This window comes from Pelecanus crispus, chromosome 5 (assembly GCF_030463565.1).
Source record: "Pelecanus crispus isolate bPelCri1 chromosome 5, bPelCri1.pri, whole genome shotgun sequence".
Classification (NCBI taxonomy): Eukaryota; Metazoa; Chordata; class Aves; order Pelecaniformes; family Pelecanidae; genus Pelecanus; species Pelecanus crispus.
Genome location: NC_134647.1, coordinates 28,738,919 through 28,764,608, shown reverse-complemented (window position 1 = coordinate 28,764,608; position 25,690 = coordinate 28,738,919). Strand labels below are relative to the sequence as shown.

Here is a 25,690-nt window from a genome sequence, read left to right as displayed (position 1 = left end):
TGGCAGTACAAGAATTTTAGTATCTCACTTTTCTTTTGTGTGCTCACCACTGTTATACTCAGTACTGTTTGCTGCATCATGTTACCATGACGTCTAGCTCAAACTCAGTATTTCAAGAAGCTTAGACTTATGTCTTAGTAAATTCTTTCATTTTCAAAGTAGCCTTTCAGAAAGGCACAGGCATTCAACTGTAACCTTATACTAACAAGTTTTATTTGTCTCTTGCAGAGTCGTTATTCAACAGGAGGGTGGAGGAGAAGTCCAAAGAACTCTTTTTCACGCCCCTAGGCTGGCACCACAGCAATCTGGATCTGCTGAGAGAAGAGAATGGGGAGAAACAAGCCATGGAAAGGCTGCTGTAAGAAACATGCAGAAAAAGGAGTTTGCATATCTTGAGTAATAATTCCTGAAGCCCCTCTATTCCACCAACTTTCAGTGGGACTTGATCTACAATGGACAATATAAGGAACTAATTTGTATTAAGAAAACAGCATTTTTACAGTATATTTTGATTGCTCTTTTCCCTGTGATTTTTATATATTGAAGTACAGGACCAGAGTTGACTGTAGAACATTCTGGGCAGCTGTTCCTTCAGAGGACTTCCTGCACTGTAAACATTAAGAAATGTACTTCTGAAATGTGACTTCAACTAATCACTGGTCTGTATTTTTCTCACGAGAAATCTGTTTGTTTTGCCTTTTTGTACAGGTCTGCTAATCACAACCACATGATGGCACTGCTTCAGCAGCTTCTGTACAATGAGTCCCTGTCACTGTCCTGGAGGGATATCATTGTACCTGTGGTCTGCCAGGTAGTTCAAACTGTACGGCCCGATGTCAAGAACCGAGATGATGACATGGATATCCGCCAGTTTGTCCACATCAAGAAAGTAAGTTTCAAACAGTGGATGTAGGGAAACAAAAGGATGCAGCTGCTGGCAGCACCTCTTTTTTGAAGAGAACAGTCCCCTTCCCACTGCCCCCAGCATGTTCAGTGGTGTAATTGGCCAACATGGCCTTTGGATAAGGTGGGGCTCTAGAAAAAGTTGCACAGAAGGAACTTTGCATCCTGTGAAAGGTGCTTTAATGCCCTGGAGCTGACCTCTTCTTTCAGGCTGTAGGCAGCAGAAGGAAGCAAAAAGCAACACCTCTGTAATGACTTGCTTCCTTTTTTGGTTTCTGCTTCTTTTGTGCTTGGATTGGAGATGTACTGAATGCTGGATAAGTAGCTTGCAGGACTCTGTAGCAATCTATTGCCCTGTAACTATCCATTATGGAGGATTGAACTCCCATGCCAAGTACGACAACTTTCTTCAAGAGGAAAAGTTAATTGTTATGGGACGATGCATCCAGTTCTGCCAGATGGCCCAGTGTTGACATTGTCGAACTGTAAAGCTGGAGTTGTGGCATGCAGAGTTTCTTCAGAGAGGCTGATGTGAAACTAACTAGTGTGACTGAGGATCAAAGGCTCAGGCTTATTTTTCTTTGGCAAAATTCACCTCAGGAGGCCTCTTCGGTTTGGAAGCCATGTAAGATATGAGGAGAGCCTTATAGTTCTGGTGGTAGCTCTGTGGCATCTCTTCAGGCAGCATTAGTTGTTGCTGCCTCTCCTGAAACTCCAGTTCAAAGAGCAGATGTTCAGAGGTGAAAGCTCTTCGTCTTTTTGTAGCTGTCTGCTGTTTTCACATGCTGATAACAGAAATGTCCTCTGAAACATGTTATTCGGAAACCTGTTTCATGTTGTTTATTACTCCTGTGATTCATTGTGACTGTAGGCACACCAGTCAAGTGTTTGATGTGTTCAAATGGTAGGTAGAGGTTCTCTCTCTCTTCCCCCCCCCCCCCCCTTCTTTTTCCTTACAACTTGTTTGCACATGCCACTTCCACTAACAAAGGCGTGTGCTCCCCATGGCCTAAAGAAGTTAGATTCCCTTGTTATCTTCCAGAGTGTACCTGGTTTAATAAATATCCATCTGTTGGGAGGGGCATTGAGATGCTGGAACTTGGTACTTGTTTTCATGTTGTCCTTAGTTTGCCAGACTTTAAAAGAAAAGAGTTGTGTGTCCAGCATGACTGTGTCTGATCTTTCATCTGATAATTGAGGGTGTAGCTGAAGCTTGCACATCAGCTACAATAGGTATTCTCAGTATTAGGTTTGCTGCATTAGAAGTTATGGGAATGTATGATAGTTCTAAAAACGTTCTTTGCTTTATTAGATCCCTGGTGGAAAGAAATTTGACTCCATGGTGGTGAATGGATTTGTTTGCACTAAGAATGTTGCACATAAAAAGGTAAGGCAGGCTTGATTAATCAAGTGCTGGCTGTAGTGCATGCGGAGGAAACAAGTGTGCTGTGACTTCCTTTTTGGGTTGTGAAACTTCTCTCATCACTCAGGAGGTTTGCGAGCTTTCTCTAGTTTGAGACCCTAAACAAGAATGGCTTTTAAAGCCAAAACAGCTTTTCCAAGCTGTTTTCTTTTAGCCCAGAGATTCTAAGGGGCTGAAGCTTTCCTCATGCGTGTATAGAAAAATATCCTTTCCACCCCTACCTCCCCAGAAAGCATCAAATAATTACGCCAAGTTTTAACCAGAAGGCATTTGTGGTTCTGACTTAGGACAATATAGTAAAGTGAACCTTTAAACAAGGCAGGAGATCAAGATAGAAATGATCTGGATGGAGGCTCCAAAGTGTATCAAGACTTCAGGGTTCTTGGGGATGACTGTAGAAACCTCTAGCATTGCACTCTTACTGGACAGTAGCTGTGAAATTCCAACAACTGGGTGTAACATCTTTGTAAGAAGGAAAAATGTGTAGTTGTGTCTGTGGGGGTGGGAGGTAGCTGAGACACTTTTATGGGTGGGGGAAATATCAGTCACTGGAAGTCTGGGTTTTTTGTGTGTACTTTTCCCCTTCCAGGTGTTTGTATTTTTGTTTTAACTATTTTTGTGTCTTTCTTAGATGAACTCCTGCTTAAAAAATCCCAAAATTCTTCTGCTGAAGTGCTCAATTGAGTACCTCTATCGAGAAGAAACAAAGTTTACCTGCATAGACCCTATAGTACTTCAGGTGAGAGCATGCGTTTTTTCTTGGTTAAAATTGCCTGAGGCCTAGTGATTGCAACAAAATTATGATCAGTACACATCTGATTTTTTTTTCAGTGTGTAAGGTGGGGTTGAGTGAGTGGGATTGCATAGGAAAGAGAAAAAAATCCTCTTTTAGTAGCTAGCTAAGAAGACTGCTGCAGTAATTAAGTAAATACAGTACAAACTTGTAGTCTTGTGCTGAGGGTTTTTGACATCGTTACATGTACTGAGAGCGATCTTATGATCCTCGCAATTAAATGCAGCATTTTAGAAAACCCGTTTTGTTTTTAATGGTACACTGTATAAGGACCATATGGTTCAGAAGGTCAGAGCTATGGTTTTGGTGTGCCAAGAAGTACTAGAAAAGTTAGTGTAGGTGAGGGTTAGGTTGCACGCATGTTATTTCTAGTCACGCTTGAAAGAATGGGACAACAACCAACCTAATGAAGTGATGAACTACAAAATGTCACTTAGGAACAGGTGCCCTGCCCCTGTAAGCAGGGAGGTGCCTTAAGCATGAAAACACTGAAGTGGATAGACCTTTTCTTTAACACACTGCATTCCCGTCTGAGAATCAGTCTTCGGGTGTTTGCCAGGATACTTGTAACAAGGGTATTTGGTGCCCTACTGAGCTTGGGCCATAATGTTTGTTTCTGTGTTTGACTATTTCCTCAGCATGCATATAAGACCACTTCTATTTGGTGATTAGTAGATAGGATTACAGGTGTGAAAGCTTTAGCAATAAAACTTGTCTCTGCCTAGTGAGTTGGTTTTCTAGTAAAAGCTAAAACTGAGACCTAACCTTCGTCTGAATGGGGTAAAGTATCTACTTTCTATATATTGGTCTTGGTGATTATTTCAGTGTCTGCTTCAGAACATGATCATAACTATTTGTGTATCTGCATTAAAGTCCTATAGGACAGAAAATACTACAGAAATACTAGTTCAATTGTAAAGCTTAGCTTCTAGCAAAAGCTTTATCTTTGCTACACTAACATGAATGTTTGTGTTCTGAGGAACTGGAAAACTGCTTTTGTGGTATCTTTCTCTTGCACAGAACTTTAAAACCTGACTGATATGAGCTGCAGTAACACAACTGAGGATACCTGGTTGGGAAGCTGTATCCTCCCTCTAGTGGTGTAGGCCTTTAGTTCTGATAGAGTTGCAGCCCTGCTTTCTCTTTCTGGGAGTAGTAATAAAAGGGGGCCCGGTGGGGGCAGGGAGGATAGTGAGGTGAGGCCAGAAGGTGGGCATGGTTAGAAGAGCAGTTTTGCAGTGCACAGCATTTGGTATCCTACTCCAGAAGCACTGTTTCTAAGTACAGATGTAGGGACTGAGGCTCTGTGTACAGACTTGTAGAGACATAGAGCACTGGCGTACTCTTTGTGAATGGAAGTGTCTCTGAGTGCCAGCACTCAACATTAGCATGTATCTGAAGGTGGAGAACATAATATTGCAAACAGCTTTGGTTTAGGATGCTCTAATTCTAGCAGCTTTTGAACATAAAGCTTTTTTCCATGTAAGATGCATATATGTATGTTTGGATTCTGCTGCAAGTCCCTTACTGCAGACTGTCATTAGACTATATCCTCATGTGCAATTAGTGCATATAACAAATTACTGATGAACTGGGTTGTGCTGTTGGGGTGGGGAAATGTGCACAATGGGCAACTGATGGTGCTTTCTGGATAGCTGGTTTTCCTGTTGTATAGGAAAGGTCAGTATATACATGAGAGAGGAAGTAATATTGAGCATTTAAGTGGTTTTTTTTCAGATGGGTTTGCAGTAGTTAACTGCCATACTTTGTTCCTGTCTGCAGGAAAGGGAGTTCTTGAAGAACTACGTACAGCGGATAGTTGATGTCAGGCCTAATTTGGTCCTTGTTGAGAAGACTGTGTCCAGAATTGCCCAGGACATGCTCTTAGAGCATGGTATCACTCTGGTCATCAATGTCAAGCCGGTGAGCATTTTCCAGAGTCATTCTGGGCCTTGTGGTGGATCTCTGTAATTTCCCCTTGTAGCAAGCTCCCTGGAGAAAGCAAGGAGTTCTCTTATCTTCTCCTCTAACCAAACTTGGGCTCTTTTTTAATGCTACTTCTTTCCCAGAAGGCAAGACAGGCAAACTTAGAGTAACTTCTCAGCTCTTCACAGCTACTCTGCTGTGTCCTTGCTTGGTAGGTCCTTGTACCCTGGCTTGGTTCTAGTTAACTCTGATTCCAATTTGTAGCAAATCCTGCATGGGTCCTCAGTGATCCCTAGAGAGTGTCTTTGTCCCTGTGAGGCAGGGTACAGCCAGCCACAGAGTGGCTGTGGTAGTTGGCTGAACTCCTGATAGCCAGCACTATGCTGACTGCACTGTACCTCCTGGAACTCTTTTCACTTGAACAGATCCAGATATCTCCAAGGAAGGGCACAATCTTACCTTTCACCAGAAATATTTACCCAACTCCTTTTCTAAGATTCTTGTATATTGTGGGTGTGTGTTTGTGTGACTGGGTTTAACCCAGAGTTTGTGTCTCATGAGAGGTTTCCTGGATCGTGCTGGCCTTTTATTTTTTTGTTTTTGGTTTTTTTTTGTGGGTTTAGGTTTTTGTTTTAGAGCAAGCTAAGGATGCTAGTGTCCTCTTTGCACTGTAGATTCTTACTGTGTTTTCCATTTTGACAGCAAGTGTTAGACCGGGTAAGTCGAATGACCCAGGGGGACTTAGTGATGTCAATGGATCAACTGTTGACCAAACCACGTTTAGGAACCTGTCATAAATTTTATATGCAAGTCTTTCAGTTGCCCAATGGTGAGTAAAGCTTGATGTGTGTTAGCTTGTCTGTGTGAAAGGATAAATGCTTTGCTCCTCTTAACCAGATCTGAACTGTTGGGTGCTTTGTGTGATCAAGTGTTATCCTTCCTACTCATTTTTCTTCACTTCTCTTACATCTTAGAACTACAGTGAACTGTCTGTGGACACAAAAGCATGACCTTACTAAGATAAGACATGCTAGATTTTAATTAGGCTGGTGGCTTCTTTCCAAATTGTTTTTTTTTTTCTCTTCCCACAACCTTGGAGTTTGTCTAGTCTAACTTCCTATGCAAAACAGGAAGGATTAATTTCAATGCAGGATCAGATTTCTCAGGGCTTTGTCAGCCAGCTGTGAAGATATTACAGAATGGAGATTTCATAGCCTGTGTGGGCATCTGTTCAGTTACTTGACCATCCTCAGCATAAAGAATTTTTTTACATAGAAACAGAGACTTATAGAACAGCCTGGGTTGGAAGAGACCTCGAAAGATCATCTGGTCCAACCATAACATATCTAATTAAAATTTGCCTTGCTGCAAATTGTGCACACTGCCTCTTGTCCAGTCATTGTGCACCTTTGAGAAATCAGGTTCCTGTTTCTGTGTTAACCACCTTTAGGCAGTGGAAGTCTGCAAAGGAAGAAGGAAGAAATGCTGCTTGACAGGTTACCAGTGGTGCTGGTACACATAAATGCTGTTGATGCAAGTTTTTGTGGAGATGTAGTCTTTGCATCTCTTCCCCTTCCAGTTCCCCATGCCCCCTTCCAGCCTTTAAATTGCACTCAAAATCTTGTAGGGTTTTGACTTGTAAGGAAGAGCAAATGTGCCTGGGAGGATAGTGGTTCTTTTCCTTCGCTGCTGCAGAATCTACAGTGATCTTAGAATACACTGTTCCATGTGACCTTCACTTGGACTTTATGGTGACTTGTTTTACAAAACAGAAGTTTTGTAGCAAATGTTTGTTTTGCTTGCAAAAATAAGTTACTTCAGTACAGTGATGTGAATTTCTGCAGCTGGATTATGCTACCAATGTTACTTGCTCTTAGTCCCTATTACAGTCTCTTCAGTGTGTGAGATACCCAAGAGCAGGTTAACTGTAGCTGTCATCCTAACTCCTATGGTGGTGTTTTTTTGTGGTGTTTTGTTTTTTTTTTCTTCTAGATCAGACAAAAACCCTGATGTTCTTTGAAGGGTGTCCCCAGCACCTGGGTTGCACTATCAAGTTGTGTGGTGCTGCAGAGTATGAGCTCGCCCGTGTGAAGGAGATCCTGATCTTCATGGTCTGTGTGGCTTATCATTCCCAGCTGGAAATCTCTTTCCTTATGGATGAGTTTGCCATGCCCCCTACTCTGACCAAAAACACCTCCTTTCACTCCCTTATTGAGGAGCCAGGAGATGAAAATGAACAACAGAACCTCTTCAATGGCGAGGATTTCAGCACAGCAGTCAGAGACATTGAACTATCCTCTGAAAAGCTGCCTGTAATCTCTGAGTCAGTGTCCTCTGATGAGGTCAGCTTGCTTGAACAAAGAGGTTTATTTGAGAGAGGTGACCAAGAGAACAGTCAGCTGGAAATGGCATCCTCAAAACAGCAAGAGCACCACAAAGTAGAGTCACCATTTCCGGTGTTCAACTCTGTACCTCCTGCAATACCTGAAACATCCCTGCTGCCCCTCCATGGCATGGACCAGCACTTGGTCACTGTGGATAGCCAGACACTAGAGCCTCTTCAACAGGCAGATGATCTGCAGGAGTCCAAGAGTCAGATGAGAGTCTTCAGAGACCCTCTCCAGGATGATACTGGTTTATATGTCACAGAAGAGGTAACTTCTTCTGAGGATCGTCTCAAGACTTACTCGGCAGCATTTAAGCAGGAGTTGAAAGATGTCATTCTCTGTATTTCTCCTGTAATGATGTTCCGTGAACCATTTCTTTTGACTGAAAAAGGCATGAGGTGCCCTGCCCGTGAATACTTCCCTGAGCAAGTTTATTGGTCTCCTCTCCTCAATAAGGAGTACAAGGAGTTGGAGAGCAGAAGAAAGAGACAATTATTGCGGGATCTCTCTGGACTGCAAGGGATGAATGGGAGTATCCAAGCCAAGGCTATCCAAATCTTACCTTCTCATGAGTTGGTTAATACTAGAATAGCAGAACACCTAGGTGATAGCCAGAGCTTGGCCAGAATGCTGGCTGACTATCGGGCCAGAGGAGGGAGGATACTACAGAAAAGCATGGATCCCTTTGCCCAAAGTAAGGATGTGTCTAGTGTCCCTACTGGAAAAACTGGCTGCAGAATTGAAGAGGATGAGAAGGGACTGGCTCAGAGTGAATCCTCATGGTCTCATAAGGTAAGATTCAAAGCTATGTTACTGAAAACCCAGGTTACATCAGTTTCTCCTGGTAATACAGAAGGTGTAGCGTCTCATATTAGATGTGAAACCAGAGTTGTGGGGTTTGGGTTTGATTGGTTGGGTGGGTTTTTTTGTTCTTGTGGGGTTTTTTTGATTGGGGTTTTTTTGGGTTTTTTTTGTTTGTTTGTTTTTGACTGGGTCAAAACTGCAGTTTAGATTGCAGTGCTCTGGGCACGTAAACAAGTCAATATAATGAGGGACTATGTGGATGTAAGAAAGCGGAACAAGAGACTGACTGCAAAATTTCCCTGAGAAGGGAAGAGGTTGTGAGACTCTGCTTTGTGCATTTCTCAAAGTCAGCCAAGAATCAGTGTATTACATTGCCTGTCCAGCTCAGCTGTACATGACCGATTTCTGAAAATGAGTACATGAAGGAGGAACAAACTTAAAGAAGTTGTTTCTGAAACTGAGGGGGTTTTGCTGCTTGTATTGGTGATTTCTGAAAGTGTAATATTTTCATCTTCAGGGGGTTTAATGTAATGGAAACAGCAGTAGGCTGTAATTAAAGTGTTAGACTGTAAAAGTTTGGGTGATCTGAAGAAATGTGAGAATCTCATAATGGTAGGAGGGAAATCTCCTTTGAAATTTCAAAGCAAGGCATTATGTGCTTGTAAACAAAATACTTAAGGTTTTGGGAAACTGCTGCGAAAGCAACTAACTTGTATCTGAGGAAAAGGATCTTGGGACATTCTTGAACTGGAAGCTGTTCAGGAAAAAAGTCAATGAACAAGGGTAGCAGAACTGATCTCTTGAAATAGTCAAACATTTTGGTCCCTGAGCCAATCAGCCCCCAAGGTCATGAGCAGAAGTCACTCTTTAATTGGTGCCTAAATGCAAATCTGTGTAGCTTCATAGGCCACAGTCTTACAAACTGTAAGACTAGCCCTTGCTCTGGATCAGACTGGTTGATGCTGTTTTAAATTTATTCAGTGATCAAAGAAATGTATTTTGTAACTCCATAGTTCTCTAGGGTGTGGAAGGGGAAACAGCTCTGTTCCAGCAGCAGCATGGTAAATCTCTTCACAGAGGACAGAAAGTTGGAAGTCTTTCTATAGCCTGAAAGAGTAATTGAAGTATAATATATTGGTGGAGTTTTGACTCCAAGGTGTCCTAAACTGTACAGTGCTTTGGAGACTCTGGATGTTTGTCTCGGGGCTTTTGTTGTTTTGTTTCCCTTAGCTTACTTTCCACAGAAACACATGTGTGTGCATTGGTTTCATTATGCATGTTAGTTATGCTGTTCTAAAAATGGCAGTTAGCAGTTATACATAGTACAAGTCTACCTGAAGCTCAGAGATAATGCAAAGTTAATCTGTACAAAAGGAGCAAGCAGAGATTCATCTGTAAATAAAACTACTAGAATAGAATTTTGTCATCAGGAGTTGTGTGTGGCTGGAGGTATCTGTGACCAGTAAATGAGTTGTTTTCCCTCTACCAGGTGGATTGCCTGAGTCCAGTAAACCATCAGAGGCTCTGTGTTCTCTTCAGTAGCTCTTCTTCTCAGTCCAGCAATGCTCCAAGTGCCTGTGTTAGCCCCTGGTATGAAAACTACTCCTCTACAGCTTGTATAGTTGCTATCTTTTTTCCTAAGCCAAGGTCAGTGCTCACCTCATAGTGGTATTTCTTTGAGGACTCCTTGGTAGGCTGTGCCCATCCTGTAACAGGAACTGTTGCCAAAAGGACAAGAACTGTTATCGTGCCTGGTCAGGTGGATCCAGAGCAGTATCCCATAGCCTTTGTAATCCCCAAGGCATGAATGAGAAAGCCTAGCCTAAAACTGAATGCTTTAGTTGGTCCTTTCACTGCAGAGTGATGTATGTGTGGGGAGGGCATTGCATGCAGTCTTGTGGGGAAGAGTTAGTGTACATGAACACAGAAGAATGTCCAAGTCCAAAAATAAGCCCCGAGAGAATCTCAGAATACTTCTAGATTGTATTATCCGAGAGTGGCATTTGAAAATATTGCTATCTTTCTCATATTATAGCCAGCAGCGTTAAGAGCTTTAACTGTATTTCCAGTTTAGGGGGCTGTAATTTGTTGATTGTGTGCAACTTACGACACACTTCTAGATCTACTAAACAAGACAGTATTAGTGTTTCATCACCTAGCTCAGGTGAAAATATAGAATGGCTGTCTTACAGGGAAAGGTCTAGAGTTCCTGTAAAAGCTTAGGAATGAACCAAAGAAGGTGGTGATAAGCTCACTAAACAGCAATAGGATGTAAATTACTGATATTAGAGATGTCCGAATTGTGACACTTAAACACATTTTAAGTGGCTTGGTCACCTCAGGTGCTGAAAAAACAGAAGTTGCTATTAAATCTTCTAGAAGAATAAGTGTTTCTTAAGGCTTTTTTCATCTTCTGGATGTACCCTTTTTGTAGCTGTTTAAATGTTAGTGTTTGAGGCTTCAGGCTGTCTAGACTTCTGTGCCTAGATATTCTTGAACATGATCTTCAAAAGTGCAGTTGAATTGTATTTGACTTTTAAAGGTCAAGTTTAAAGTTGTTCTAGTAGGACTCTGCTCTCATTATTAGCAAACTTGACAGCAGGGGTCTAGGAAAGGTAGTCAAGAGGAAAAAAAGCCTTTGAAGATACCTTCATCATGGAGACACAGGGTGTGGGATGGGGACAGGGACACAGGGTGCTGGATGGGGACAAGACAGGGACACGGGGTGCAGCATGGGGATATGGGGTGTGGGATGGGAACAGGGCACAGCGACAAGGACACAGGGTGCAGGACGAGGACCAGGAGTGCAGGATGGGGACAGGGACACAGGGTGTGGCACAGGGAGTATACAGGGCTGAAAACAAGCCAGCAGTGGGTGCAGATCTATGGGCCTAAAGGCCATTGTACAGCTAACAGTGGCAGCATCCACCCTCTAAAGCTTCCTTTCTCTGCTTTAGGATTGTGACCATGGAGTTCTATGGGAAAAATGACCTGACTCTAGGGATTTTTCTGGAGCGCTACTGTTTCAGGTGAGGAGGAACTTACTATAAATCTCATTCAAAACAAAAGCTTTTGATAGCTCTCTGAAGTTGACCTGCCACCCTCTTCATAGACTCTACTTCATGTGCACTTAGGAGAATAGTGTGCAAGTCTGCAGAGCCACTTGTGTCCTAGTAAAGCTTACCACTTAAATCTGTTGCTCCCTTTGCTTTATTATCATTCTGTAGTGAAACAGGAACTGGGTTTAGGAATTCACCTACTCATGCTCACTTCTTGCAAGCAAATGTATCCACTGCTTTCCCACTTCATATCTGTCCCTCTCATTTCCTTTAATGAGGAAGTGGAACAGATTACAAAACAAGATTTACAAGTTCATAAAGACAAAGGTGTTCACTTAGCACTTTCTTGTAGTGATTCGGGCTCTAAGGGCCTAGTTAAGAGTCTGAGCATGTATTCCAAATGGCTGTCTTCCGAGACAAGCAACTGTAGTCATCACAATTTTCTGAGGCTCCTATTTGAACTTTCGTATGAGTTCTTGAAAAAACCTTTAGTGTTATCTGAACGTCTCGGAGTAAGGCTTTGTCATATCTGCAAGGTGGCTAATGTAAATGGTACAGAACACTTGTAGCCCTGGCAAAGTACTGTGTAATTTATTTCATCTGACAGAGGTGCAAGTTGTTACGTTTCAGTAATAACCAGTGCTGCCAGAACCCCATACAGTCTCAGTAGGCTGTGAAGCTGTACAGGTAGACTGCAGCTCCTCAAAAGAGAAGATTACTCTGTTCTCTCCATTGGCCACTTGCAGTAGTAAAATACTTTAATGTTCAGCCTCCTCTGGAGGAACAAGTGTTTCTCCTTGTGGTGATCAATGAGGAGGAGGAGCTTAGCTGCCCACTTTGAAGTTCTTGTTTCTCTCTGCTGACTAGCTAGTGTGTGCTAAAGTGAATGCTTCTCAATCTCCATAGTTTCAGTAATTAAAATTCTTTTTTTTTTTTTTTTTTTTTTTTTTTGTCATATGAGCAAGGAGGATCTGGGCTTTTTAGGTTCTTCCTGTTTTTGAAGAACTCCCTATTTCACTTTGGTACCTAAGCAATTCAGTTTTTATTTTTCAGATGTCAGTCTCTCTTCCCTGACTTAAAAGAAACCCATCCAAAGAAAGGTCACAAGTTTTTCTGCTCAGAGAGGTTATATGGCACTATTTTGCTCACCTCGTCCTTCAGGAGCTGAAACATTACTATTTTTGAAGGCTCTTTGGCACATCTTTGTCCTCAGTAGCCTTTGCTCTGGTACACCGCCAAAGTGGTCTTCTAATTTGGTGCCAAGCACTTCCAGGTGCTTGATCCATATTTTGTGGACTATATAGAATACGTTGGTAGAAGGTGATTCACTGTAAAAAGATTGTGATAGCAACCAGTATCCATCCACTTCTTTTGGAACCTATATAGCTATTGCTGGCAAGGGAACTTCCCTACATGCTATTTCTAAACTAGTATAATTCACTCTGCAGAAACAGCCTTCACTAAAGGCTTAGGAAACTTTTACAGTAAAGATAAATAGTACCATGACATTAAAAGGCATATTATATATGTTGAATCAGTTCTTCAGCAGTGCCTAGCACATGATCCTTCATAAGTGTTTCCATTTCTCTCTATTAGGCCTTCCTACCAATGCCCCAGCATGTTCTGTGAAACACCAATGGTGCACCACATTCGTCGCTTTGTTCATGGGCAAGGCTGTGTGCAAATTGTGTTAAAGGAACTGGACTCCCCTGTCCCTGGGTACCAGCACACCATTCTCACTTACTCCTGGTGTAGACTGTGCAAACAGGTAAGGATGTGGACTTAAGAATCATTGCTATTCCAGTTTAGTATTCCTGTTGTGACTGGCCTTGTACAGAAATGCAGCATTTTTGAGAAAGTGCTCATCCCTGGAGCTATGGCTAAACTAGCACAAAACCTGTTACTGATACAGATGTTCTCCTGTATCTACAAATTCCTCTTGTAGAATTGGGGCTGTTGAGGGTGAAACGTCTTGTGTAATCTCATTGGAACAGGCTGCCCAGAGAGGTGGTGGAGTCGCCATCCCTGGAGGTGTTCAAAAAACGGGTAGATGTGGCACTTCGGGACATGGTTTAGTCTAGTCTACCTTTGATTGGTTTAGTGTGGACTTGGTAGTGTAGGTTAATGGTTGGGCTGGATGATCTTAAAGGTCTTTTCCAACCGAAACGATTCTGTGATTCTGTGTAGTCCTGTTGGAAAGTGTCAAACCTGGCTCTGAGAGGATAGGTTTAAGTGGAGTTGATATATTGCTGGAAACTAATTTCTGACACACAGGAAAAAATGGGGTTTGCCCTCTTGGAGGTGAAGAGTATGGTCCCTTCCCTGCAGTGAATCATTATGTATGGGGAAGGGCAGACCCCGAGACCTACTGGCTTAGTAATTGGTTAAAACCACTTGGTGTTCTTTGATCTGCTATAGACTGGACTGTCTGCATTGCGTCAATGTGATGTCTAGGCTTCCTTTAGCAGTCATTAGAAAGTAAGTAAAATCTTCATTAGAGGAATGATAAATTGCTTTAAAAACCAAGATAGTAAGATAGTGTATTATCTGAAACTTGTTCTGTAATTTAGCTAAGAAAACATTACTAACTGGCTACTCATCTCTAGCTAAACATTGTAAAACTTAAGAGCCTTCAAAGAGACAAGAATAAAACTTAATTAAAAAAGATTCATGCAGTGCCTGAAATGCAAAACATCTCAATTACCCATGCGGATGACTCAATCCACCTACGTATGCTGGCTTAAACATGGGTGTTGGATTTAAAGATACCTGGAGGAAGTTAATGTAATTGCTGAAGGCAAGCCCTATGCTGCTGTGTATACACCTGTTCTATAACCTTTTATTTCTGTGTGCTCATGTAAACACTAATATGTTTGTGGCTATTAAGTATGTATAAAACAGTGGCTACTCTGAGCTTGCAGGCACTGCTGAAGTTGAAATACACTGCAGAGCAATACCAATGTATTTGTAGCTGAAGAATCACCAGGGAAAAATATGTGATGAAACCACTGCTGCTGACTGGGTTGCTGGAAATTGTCTCTATGCAGAGAAATAACATCCCAGATAAAAGCTTCTGTCAAGGATATGTTTGCACTTCCCTGACTTAGCACCTGTCTTTATCAACTAGCAGTTGTTGTTTATCCAATTTATTGTAACGATGCGTTGGCCTTAGCTTTGCATAAATGCTGTCTTTGTTGTTTAGTATGTTTCAGGGTTATGGGTGCTTCTGGTACTAGAAACACTAGATTGCTGTCTAGGTTAGCCTGTCCTGAGCCTTGGTTGAAGGATGAAATTAAGACATTTGGCTTTCAATTTTTCAGGTGACACCGGTTGTTCCCCTTTCCAATGATTCTTGGTCTATGTCTTTCGCAAAATACCTTGAGCTGAGATTCTATGGGCACCAATACACTCGAAGGGCCAATGCAGAGCCTTGTGGTCATTCGATTCACCATGACTATCACCAGTATTTTTCCTATAATCAGATGGTGGCATCTTTCAGGTGAGGTCCACTGCTAAAAACTTCCTTCTCTCTCTAGTACTATGTGAAGCATATAGCTCTAGTAAGGATTCATCAGGTCTGTCCTTAACTTTGAGTACAGCATGGGATAGCATAACTGCACTATAACCACAAGCGCAGGATTATGTGCTGGCTTGCAGGGGGCGTTGTGGGTGCCATCACTCTCCTGGATGGGGTGGGCAGTGTTCCTAAGAATGGATGGCTCCAGTTTGTGATACAGAAGGGAAACACTTTTCCCTGTCTAATCTCAAAAACTTTCAGAATTTTGATTTTGCAACATGATCTGTGGTTTTATTTTTTGCCTTGGAGATAAATGAACAGGTTGTTATTGCTACTAAAAATAACTAAAGCCCTGGACACATTGATAGTGCCCCTTTTCATATAAGGGCCACAAACTGCAATATGGTGTAGAATTAGTATTATGTGGGGAAAGTCTTGTTAATAGCTGTCATATTGCCTTCTCAGCTACTCTCCAATACGGCTGCTTGAAGTGTGTGTTCCACTGCCCAAGATCTACATCAAACGGCAGGCTCCGTCAAAGGTTACTATTTTGCAGGATCTCAAGGATTTCTCTCAAAAGTAAGCTTTATTTTTAATGCATTCCTCAGCTTATTTGTATTTTGGACTTTTATTAGCATGACACAAAACCATTTTTGCTTGTATAGATAAGACTTGCTAAATATTCATTATTTAATAGAAAAGTAATGGTTTTAAACACATTTATATGTGCATATACTTCTAAGGGAGGGTGGTATTGGAATCTTCTTTATTACCTTTACCTGCTCTGTCTGTATTAATCTCTCACCTCTTCATCTGGTGGCAATTCAGCTTAAACATAGCCAGTAGAAACTCTTCTCCATCCCTGAATGTTGCACTGATATTTGAGTGATATAGCATGTTTCTGAATGATGTTGCAAAGTAGCCTCTGAAAGGTTGACCGTGAGCTGGTGTCTGAAATGTCACCTTTTCCTACAAAATGCTTTTTCAAGTGCAACTAAAGTATGTCTTAATTCCTCCCTCTAATACTAAAAATGGAACAGAGGAGGTGGTCCTAGAAGGCTTGATCTGAAAACCGCAGGTAACGTTTTGTACCTTTACGCTAACATTCCTTTTTGGAAGATCTGATCAAGTTTTAAATCCTGCCTTCAGCCCAGAAAAACTGCAAAGGCACTGCTCAAATCTGTTGTTCAAACAGAACTGTTTTCATTATATTGGTCATGTGGCAACTAAACTCTCTGGTGTGTGAAAGACATTGCCTTTGTTAGCTATTGAATATGATAACAGCAGACAATCTGGTACCTTCTTGCAGTCTAAGGTAAACTACCATAAGCCTAGACACCTTCTAAATGTAGGAACAAAAAAGTGGGACGGGCATGATGGAAACTATGTTAAATCCAGCCTGACTGCTGTTCTGTCTGGTGGCAGCATTCCTGAATGGCTGATGTCTCTGTGACTGCCTGACTTCAGAACCTGTGGAGCTTTATTTAGAGCTGAAACAGAGTTACTCATTCTGACTGTCTCTGAGCCCTTCTGGTGGAGGTGTAGCTTGCAGTCCCAGATTCTTCCTAGACACAGATGACACAACAGTTCCCCTCTGCTAGGAATGTGTTTGTGACCTTTGTGTTACTCTCTGACAACTTCCACTGTTAAGAATAAGTTGTGAAGAGGAATGTCAGTGTGTGTAACTGCTAGGTTTTTGCTATACTAATGATTTTTTTCCAACTTTCACTGTAAATTTAGTGGGACAGCCTACTACGCAGAAGACTGTCATATATCGCCTTTTGTTTTCTTAAACACTAACCTTACATGCATTCAGATTTTTATTAAAGAATGTTGAAGATGTTCCAAGTAGTCACAGCTTAAGCCTTTGCATCCTTGTCGACAGGGTTTCACAAGTGTATCTTGCTGTTGATGATCGCCTTGCTTCTTTGAAAACGGATACTTTCAGCAAAACAAGAGAAGAGAAGATGGAAGACCTCTTTGCCCAAAAGGAGGTAACGTACTATTTCTGCATTGGCAGACCATAGGCTGCAAAGTGTGTGGAGAAGCCACTCAGATCTAGTGTCATCTCTGGTCACAGAACACTAGCAGTTTTTCTTTTGGCAGATGGAAGAGGGGGAGTTTCGAAACTGGACTGAGAAAATCCAAGCAAGGCTGCTTTCGTCATCATTAGACACACCTCAACAGCTGCAATCTGTTTTTGAGTCTCTGATAGCTAAAAAGCAGGGACTTTGTGAGATGCTACAAGCCTGGAATAATAGGTAAGAGGACTCATGTTGGAATCATGAGCAACACCGATTCTCTGTGTTGATTATAGAAGGGAAGAGGTTCTTTCATGCTTTCTCTGTAGTGCAGTTGGTATATAGAGTGTGTTATGACAGCTTGTGCTGAATGTCCTCTACTGGTTAAGACCACAGAGCTGGTTGATTGGAACAGAAAATCATTTGAGGCCAGATAATAAAAGTATTGTGTTTGTAGAGCACAACTTGCATCTGAGAGGAGAAAGTGTCATTTGAATAAAGGTGGAAGAGGGGAGCATGGGAAAGCAATTGACTGGATGAAATTGTCTCAAAGGTGAAGAAAATGTTCTGGTTTTGGCCATTTGAAATATAGTTTTGCCACACGTTAGCAACCATTTGAGTTTGCAGTAAAGACTTGTGAAGGCATGCTTGGCTGTATTCTGGTATGGAGAAACTTCATAGCTTGTGCCTTTCACAGCTACTACCTGTAACCTATCTTCTGATTAATTTTTCTTCGGGGTTTTGTGTGGTGCTTTTTTTTTTTAAGATTGCAGGATCTCTTCCAACAAGAGAAAGGGAGAAAACGTCCATCAGTACCACCCAGCCCTGGGAGACTGAGGCAAGGTGAAGAAAGCAAGGTACGAGTAACAGGCTAGAAGCTACTTAAACATTTTTTTTCTTTTCCTGGGGCAACACAATAGTCTTAAGACTGGCTTCAGTTCACTTGGTAAACTTGTTTTACCTCATCATGTAGTTTTCAGCTGTAAAAGCTCGAATTGCATGTTAGCATATGTATCTTTCCCCAAAGATGTGAACCAAGAGCCATATTACACAGAAGATGACTAAGTATGAATAGGATTTGATGATTTTCTGTGGTCTTTGTATAGTGTTAATCTGAATACTGACAGCGGAGAGCTGCACTCATTGTCAGGCATGTGCCTAGATAGGAAGGAGGTCACCTCATTAGATCCTAGGTTGTTGCCCATCAGGTTTATCCCTTGTGAAAAAGAAACAGCAACAATTATCAGGAGAGGCAGAGGAAAGAACACAGGAAGGACTGATAATGGATTTGCAGGTCCATCTCTGTTCTGTGATGTGTCCTGTGGGAACTGGCTGAGGGGATGTATAAATGATTTTGGACTGCTGCCTCAAGAACTCCGTCTAAGGGTACGGTTGCTGCCGTGCTGAACAACTACCCTTTGGGGAGCTGGTACTCTGAGAAAATGTCCAGACTGCAAGGCAGTACAATATAAGCATGATACAGAGAGGCTGAACTCCCAATAGTTCTAACATTAGGAACGTGCACTAAGAAACCCCATGAGACCCTGGATTTGCTCTGCTGCATGTATACGTGTACTTTCCACCTAACACATAATTGTTAGATGCTAAAACGCACTTAACCTTGATCTAGCAGCAAGTAGGTTTATATAGAGGAAGAATGTAGTGTTTAAAACAGCAAACAGAGATGATAGCAGTCATAACCATCTTGTGAAGCTGGGTTGCTGTTCCCTTGTCTTTTTTGTGTGGAGGCAGATACAGTGACAGTGCAGTGATCTGTTGTGGTACATCTGCTTTTGCAAGTGTTCCACAGAGGAAGGGATACAGTTATAAAGAGCTTGGCATTAACACTGGTATTTTGTTATTGTGCCTAGATCAGTAGCATGGATGCTTCCCCACGCAATGCTGCTCCAGCACTGCAAAATGGAGAGAAAGGTCTGTTGGTTGGTTGTTTATTTTTCTTAAGCTACCAAAAGAAGCTTGCTGTAACCCTTTCCCTGACATAACATGGGAGCCTTTGTCAAATTTGATACTTCAGAGAAACAGTGAATGCCCATTGTGTCAGATGGGAATAAGCCAATTTCTAGCTTGCTATTATAAAAAGCAGTCTGCTTCTAATATGAAGCTGAATTACTAATGATACTAAATTGGCCAGCAAGGGTTTTCCTTTGAACTTAAGTTTAAAAACTTTCAGAGGCTTTCTGAATAACTGAATAACTACATGGAATTTGGGAAATGTCTCTCGTCTCTTCTGTGAAGTGGTTATGGGTGCTGAGACCTCTTACCTCTGAGGCACTCTGAGAGTTTGTGGGAACTGAAGGTAGCAGGTATAAGCATAACCTCTTCTGGAGGTTATGTGCTACATTGATCAGCTTCCCCGTTCCTTTGCTCTGGGTGGCCTTACCTGCTTTCTAAATAAAAACCTTCTTGAAAGTAGGCACTGGTGATAGTTTGGCCTGGGAGCAAGCAGTATCACTTCTGACAGCCATGTAAAATGCTTTCTTTTTCCTTAACTGTCCCTGTATACTCAGAGGATCGTTTCCTGACTACTTTATCAAGTCAGAGCTCCACAGGCTCCACCCATCTTCAGCTGCCCACCCCTCCAGAGGTTGTATCGGAGCATACAACTGGTGCCAACACACTGTCTGAACAGGATACAACAAGCAGCTCAGAAGGTATAGTTTGGTTGTGGTCTTGTATTCTTTCTCTTGCTTTTCTGTGGCAAATGTATAAGAACAGTTTAGGAAACGTCAAATCTGGTAACTCTGTGGTCTGCAACCTTCCTTCTGAATCTACAGCTTGAAATTTGATATTGTGATGCAGACTTCACTTATCTGTGTTCCAGATGTGTTTGATGGACACTCACTGGGATCTACAGACAGCCAAGTGAAGGAGAAATCTACTATGAAAGCTATTTTGGCTAACTTTTTGCCTGGAAACAACTATAACCCCATTCCATTTCCCTTGTAAGTACTGCGTAATATATATGATGTACAAAATTAGCAGCCTGGTCAAATTGTAAACAGAGCTATGCATGCTTCCTTTGCTCACTATATAATTTAAGTCATCACTTGGGTTTGCCTCCGAATAAGCTATGGAACTTCCTCAAAGCAAGAAGTTTTCTGTGTCCCTTCTAGGTGTTTATAGGTTACCCACTCTTCTTATTAATGATCCACCCTTGTGCATATACATTATCAGTTTCTCTTCCTCCTAGCAGGCATGGGTCCTCAGAACCCTTGTGGGAGGGAAAGGGGTCGGGGGGAAGGGGGAAAAAAGATGTCTTCTAACTTCATTGCTGCAGGGAGGGAGCAGAAATGTCCTTTCTTAGCAAAGACTTACTAAAGCTACATGCCTGCCTCTTGTTTTTGCTTCCAGACCTCTTCCAAGGGTTGGACTCAAATTGGCATTGTCTGGGTGTAGGTCAGGTTCAATGGCTACTGCATGTGCCTTCAAGCCCCCCTCTCATGTGAAAATGGGCAGGCTGGAAAGTCTTTCAGCTACTTGGTCTGCGTGCTTTGTAGTGTTTCTCGTTTGACATGAGCCTAATGTTTGGCAGCCTGAGTTTACCTTCTGAATCCTATTCCCAGGGTAGCAGTGGAAGCCATGGGCTAATGAGGTAAAAATTAAGTGACTGGACCCTACAGATAAGTAAAAGAAAATCTTACAGAAACCCAGGAGGCTTTTGGGAATTTTCTATGCTGAACTGCTTGTTCAGGAAAGAGTCCAGGTTTGTCCCCTAACTTCACTCTGCAGGTTATGCTGCAGGACAGTCAAACTCAGGCAGGTTTTGGTGCCATTAGAAACAGTGGCTGCTAAACAGAAAGAGACTCTAACTTGGAGCTGGTCTTCTGATATAAGCAGCTCGCTTGAAGTGCTGATTGCCCTAACACATTACCATTTAGATTTAACCACAGAGCTATGAATGTGTCTGCTCGGAGAAGCTGATCTGGGGAGCTTTGGTTCCATGCTGAGACTTGCAGCTTGTGTCTGGGAGTGCAGTGATGAGATCTCGGTTTTCACCAAAACTTAACCTTTTCTTTCCACAAACTTACAATCTACTAACAGTCTCCCTATGTTGTTTTCATTTAGCGACCCAGATAAGCACTACCTGATGTATGAGCATGAACGTGTACCTATTGCAGTCTGCGAGAAAGAACCAAGCTCCATCATAGCTTTTGCTCTCAGGTACTGGTGTGATTTTGCTGTTCATCTGACACGTTGTACTTCTGCAGCTTTTCTGTGCAAGGAATATTTAAATTGTAATGGTAGGGAACAAGCATGACAGAATTTCTTCACTCAGCTGTGTTCAGAGTTTCTGCCAGAGCTGAAGTTCTCTCCTGTTACTACTGAGATATGGAAAGCAGGTTTTCCAACTTGCAACTGGATTTCTTGCTGAACTCTTGTACACAAAAAAGAATTAGTTGTGTAGTGTTCCCTGTAATTTGATATTGTTAGCGAAAGAAGTGCAACTAAATTTTGCTCAGCTCTCCAGCCTGGAGGAAGTGCAACTGAGCTAGGGAACAACAGTTAGGTATTCGTACTGCAGTCTGTCCTTTGCCTACCTTCGGTCATAGCAGCTCTGGCTGCTACTCAGCTCTCCAACCCAGCTGCTTCAGTAAATCTTGGGGTTTGCATGTCAAAGCAGCAGAGTTTTAAAGAAGTGCATTCTTAAACTGTGGGAGAGGGAGAAACAAGGGGGGATTTTTCCTGCAGTATGATCTAGAGCAGCTTCTGTTCCAAGGAAACTAAGCTCTAATTGTAAGAAAAAATGAAGGAGAGGTTTTTCTAGTGTGGATTTTTGTTTCCTGTGGTTGTCTCTGGACTGAATCTTTGGGTTGGTGTTACAGAGTCTCCCAGAGAACAGCTGACTTTATTTATTTTATTTTCCTTTCCCCCTCAGTTGCAAGGAGTACAGAAATGCCCTGGATGAGTTGTCCAAAGCATCTCTGAAGAACAGTTCTGAAGAAGGACTACAGCCAAACAGGTTACATGCAGGAACTACAGTACATAGAGCGAAGGCACAGTCATTGTAGCAAATAAGCCAAAACTAGGGTGGGGAAGGACCCTCAAAATATACCTCTGTTAGGATCTCTGCTTTCTGATGGAATCTGACACATTCCATGTAACCAGTACATACATACTTGCGGTATCTGTGTTTCCATTTCATGTCAGGGACTGTGCTGGCTCTGTCACCTGATCCCTTGACTGTGTACATGGTAAGGATTACTGGGCCTGCTTACATTTCCTGTGGCGATGGATGGAACTGTTACTATGGAGCCCACACCTTTATGACTTTAAACTGTATCCTCTTCCCTTAGCAGTACTTAGTGTTAGGCATGGAGGAAAAATAAATGTACAGGAGTAAAGCAATGGTGTCTCAGGTGGTAGTATTTGTTGGGCTCATGACTCTTCTTTTTTTTTTTTTTTTTTTTTTCTCCTTCCAGCATGTCAGACAGCAAACCAAAGAGCAGTAGCCCTGTCCGCCTGCCTGAGGCTAACGTGGGTCCTTCAAATCGCAATGCAGAACCAGAACAGCGTAAGAGTATTTTGCCAAAATCATATCCATGATGCTAATTGCAGCTCAGACTTCTCAGACTTGAGTCCACTTAACCTGGGTTCTAGCTCTTGTGAAAGTTAAGTTAGAACAAACAAAACGCATTCTGAATTGCCCAGGGAGGTAGTGGAGGTCCCATCCCTAGAAACATTCAAGGTCAGGTTGGATGGGGCTCTGAGCAATCTGATCTAGTTAAAGATGTCTCTGTTCACTGCAGGGGGGTTGGGCTAGATGGCCTCTAAAGGCCCCTTCCAACCCAAAGAATTCTATGAGTTGAAATTGTGACTAGTCTTAGAGTTGACTTGATGTAGAACGTGGTGGGGGTGCGTGGGTGTGTTCGTTTTTTTGAAATCTGTGCCCATGATGGCCTTCTCTGATTCTTATGAGATCAGATTATCATTCCCTGATTTAATATGTTATGATGTAGTGGACCTTGAGCTGTTCTTGAGTCTAGCCTGTTTAGTGGGGTATGATGGCCATAATATGTTCTAACCTCTTTTGACACTGCATTTTTTTAAAAAAAATGGCAATTAAAATATTTTGAAATGGAGAGGTGTAGTTCTTACTATGTTGAAGATGCTCATGCTTGGTCTGTGTTTTCAAATGACTCAGAATTCCAGAATGCTACTTGGAATACTAAATCAGCTAACCTGATGGACCTTGGTTGCCTGAAGAGTTGCAAATGAGTTACAGTTGAATGACATCGTTCCTCCAGTTAGAACAATGAATTAAGAATGCTCATATGAGTCATGCTTTTATTAAACTGCCTGTGGAAATGCCAAAGCCAACTTCTTTATTCCTTTTCATTGTAGCAAAGAAACCATCTAGTGTTTTGTCTTTCTTCCGTGGCACGGGAGGGAAGAGCCCGGACCTGTCTTTGCAGAAGAAAGAGACCTTACGTGGTGCTGACAGTGCCTACTACCAGGTTGGGCAGATGGGGAAAGACGGAGCAGAAAACCAAGGAGCAGAGCCTCAAGGTACAAGACTGTTAAGTCCATCTTCTGTCTTGGATTGTTACCTCTCCCAAACCTCATTCATATGTGTAAGGCCCAGAATGCACTCCGGCTCATACTTTTTCAGCAGTCCAAGAGTACTTAACATGCATTGAAAATTAATGATTTGAGCATCAAATGTAGGTTTCTCCTACACTTTCTCCTACATTCTCCTACATCTTTCAAACCCCAGTAACTGTAGGGATATAGAGTAGTCTGGGCTTGAATGCCTTTGGATTGAGTTGACTCCAGTGAAGCAGCCCAGTCTCTCTTCCTCGCTTCCTGTTTAACTTTCATTGTTTCAGCTCATGGAAAATGAATGAAGAGAAAACAAAGAGAAAGCTTACACTTATGTGTCCCATGAACAGCAGTGCCTTTCTAGCATACATATTACATCATACCATTATAGCTGTATCTCTAATTCCCTATGTGTAGTTCCTCTGTATTCTTGAAAAAAAAAAATTTTTCTTGTAATGTGAGTTTACAAGTAGTATCTTACATGGCTTTCTTGGCAATGACAACAAACAACCCTGACACAGTGGTCCCTTTATGCCTTCAGATGACATAGATGGAGGAGATGGACAGAAGAAACAGCTGGTGAATCCCCATGTGGAACTCCGTGAGTAGTTATAAATAATAACTTAAAGTCTTAGCTAACAAATTCCTTTCTTCATGGAAATGTAATAGAAATCTTGAAGTTAATTATTTTTTCTTTGTATTGGGCAGGAAGGAAAAACAAACCAAGAACAGAGCAATGCAGTTTTTACTTACTTTAATCAATTTCTCTGTTGCAAAAATACCCCATAAAACTTTTTTTTTTAAATTGATCTTTTGTCTGGATGCTTTCCCATGGTGTATACTGTGAGCTAAGCTAAAGGGGGTTGACCTGTAAGTTTTCCATTTAAATCCTATTGGTTTAAACGTCCAAAGTACAATAGGTGTGAGCAAGGGATGTTTAGCACAATAATATTCTTCTAGACATCAGTGAGCAAGGGATGTTTAGCACAATAATATTCTTCTAGACATCAGTAAAATCTCCAAGTGTCATCTCAGGTACTCAGTGAGCATTGCATGCTGTTATTGAGGAAGACTTTCTTTTGCAGAGTTTTCAGATGCGAATGCCAAGTTCTACTGCCGGATTTATTATGCTGGCGAATTTCACAAGATGCGTGAAGTGATACTGGGGAGCAGTGAAGAGGACTTCATCCGATCCCTCTCTCACTCTATGCCCTGGCAGGCACGAGGTGGCAAATCTGGGGCTGCGTTCTATGTGACTGAGGGTAAAAGCAGCTGCTTCTCCCTTCGTAATCAGAGGGTATTATTTGGGGATGGTGATGGTGGGGATGGTGGTGGTTAATGTGTCACTTAATCCCTGATCACCTCTAGCCAGAGGGTTGCTGACTGTGAAGTGGCCACTCAGAATGGAAAGTTAAGTGGATTGTTCTGGGATCTTCAATATCAAATTATTTTTCTTTTTTGTATATGCAGGAGAACAAAATGTAATTCTGTTTTTCAGTAGTAGCAGCTAGGGAGGCCAGTTGAGCAGTTGTATGCTCTTAGGTAGGCATCAGAAAACAAAAACATGAGTATAATTCAAGGAAAACTGGTTATTAAAGACATAGTTGGGTTGTTTGTTTTTTTTTTTTTTAAAAACTGTGGCTGATTCTAGGCCCTTACTTAAAACAAGTCTTGAATGGAAGGATCTGTAGGCTGTTTCTGTTGTCTGTATAAGAAGCCCATGTAGCTCTGGTAAATCTGACTTAGGCAGTCTCTTCTCCCTGATTTGCTAGGAGGTTGAAATTCTGAAAATCAGAATATATCAAGTAAAAAAGTTTCTAGAAATGAGCTTCTGTAGCTAAGGATTTAAGAGAATTGTAGTCCTTTAATTTTTCAGACCACTTCAGATGTGTGACAGTCCTAAAGAACTTGCAAAGAATACATCACTTACTGTGTGTAACTCTATTGCTTCTGTCCGATGTTGAAACAGATGATAGATTCATCTTGAAGCAGATGCCTCGTCTGGAAGTCCAGTCGTTCCTCGACTTTGCTCCACACTACTTCACTTACATCATTAATGCAGTTCAGCAGAAGGTATTAAAAAAAAAAAAAAAGGTGCCTTTTATTCTCTTGTTATAGGCAGTGTTCTATATTTTACGGACTAGTGACAGTTTCCATTAATGCCTTTAAGTAAAAGATGATGTCGGAGGGTGTGAGTTGTACTAATAATGTGTTTTTTAAGATGAAAGGTGGGAATTTTGCTAGAGCTTCTAAGCTGTAATACACAGTCAGACAGAACAGTGATGCCTCTAGTATT

General features: G+C 41.8%; 1 protein-coding gene across 4 annotated transcripts in view; it reads left to right on the top strand.

The window, feature by feature from the left end:
- Positions 1–25,690, top strand: part of PIKFYVE (phosphoinositide kinase, FYVE-type zinc finger containing) — a 71,988-nt gene that overhangs the window by 35,617 nt on the left and 10,681 nt on the right. For all 4 annotated transcript variants that reach the window (XM_075711147.1, XM_075711145.1, XM_075711146.1 and 1 more), the window contains 25 exons: positions 229–358; positions 709–889; positions 2,216–2,290; positions 2,958–3,065; positions 4,902–5,042; positions 5,748–5,874; positions 7,038–8,224; positions 9,726–9,826; positions 11,194–11,265; positions 12,892–13,063; positions 14,616–14,794; positions 15,278–15,391; positions 16,698–16,806; positions 16,919–17,073; positions 17,600–17,690; positions 18,705–18,765; positions 19,362–19,505; positions 19,676–19,796; positions 20,920–21,015; positions 21,731–21,814; positions 22,275–22,366; positions 23,197–23,361; positions 23,936–23,995; positions 24,480–24,656; positions 25,364–25,467. In XM_075711147.1, the coding sequence (XP_075567262.1) occupies positions 229–358; positions 709–889; positions 2,216–2,290; positions 2,958–3,065; positions 4,902–5,042; positions 5,748–5,874; positions 7,038–8,224; positions 9,726–9,826; positions 11,194–11,265; positions 12,892–13,063; positions 14,616–14,794; positions 15,278–15,391; positions 16,698–16,806; positions 16,919–17,073; positions 17,600–17,690; positions 18,705–18,765; positions 19,362–19,505; positions 19,676–19,796; positions 20,920–21,015; positions 21,731–21,814; positions 22,275–22,366; positions 23,197–23,361; positions 23,936–23,995; positions 24,480–24,656; positions 25,364–25,467 (4,046 nt within the window). The remainder of the gene's footprint in view (positions 1–228; positions 359–708; positions 890–2,215; positions 2,291–2,957; positions 3,066–4,901; positions 5,043–5,747; positions 5,875–7,037; positions 8,225–9,725; positions 9,827–11,193; positions 11,266–12,891; positions 13,064–14,615; positions 14,795–15,277; positions 15,392–16,697; positions 16,807–16,918; positions 17,074–17,599; positions 17,691–18,704; positions 18,766–19,361; positions 19,506–19,675; positions 19,797–20,919; positions 21,016–21,730; positions 21,815–22,274; positions 22,367–23,196; positions 23,362–23,935; positions 23,996–24,479; positions 24,657–25,363; positions 25,468–25,690) is intronic.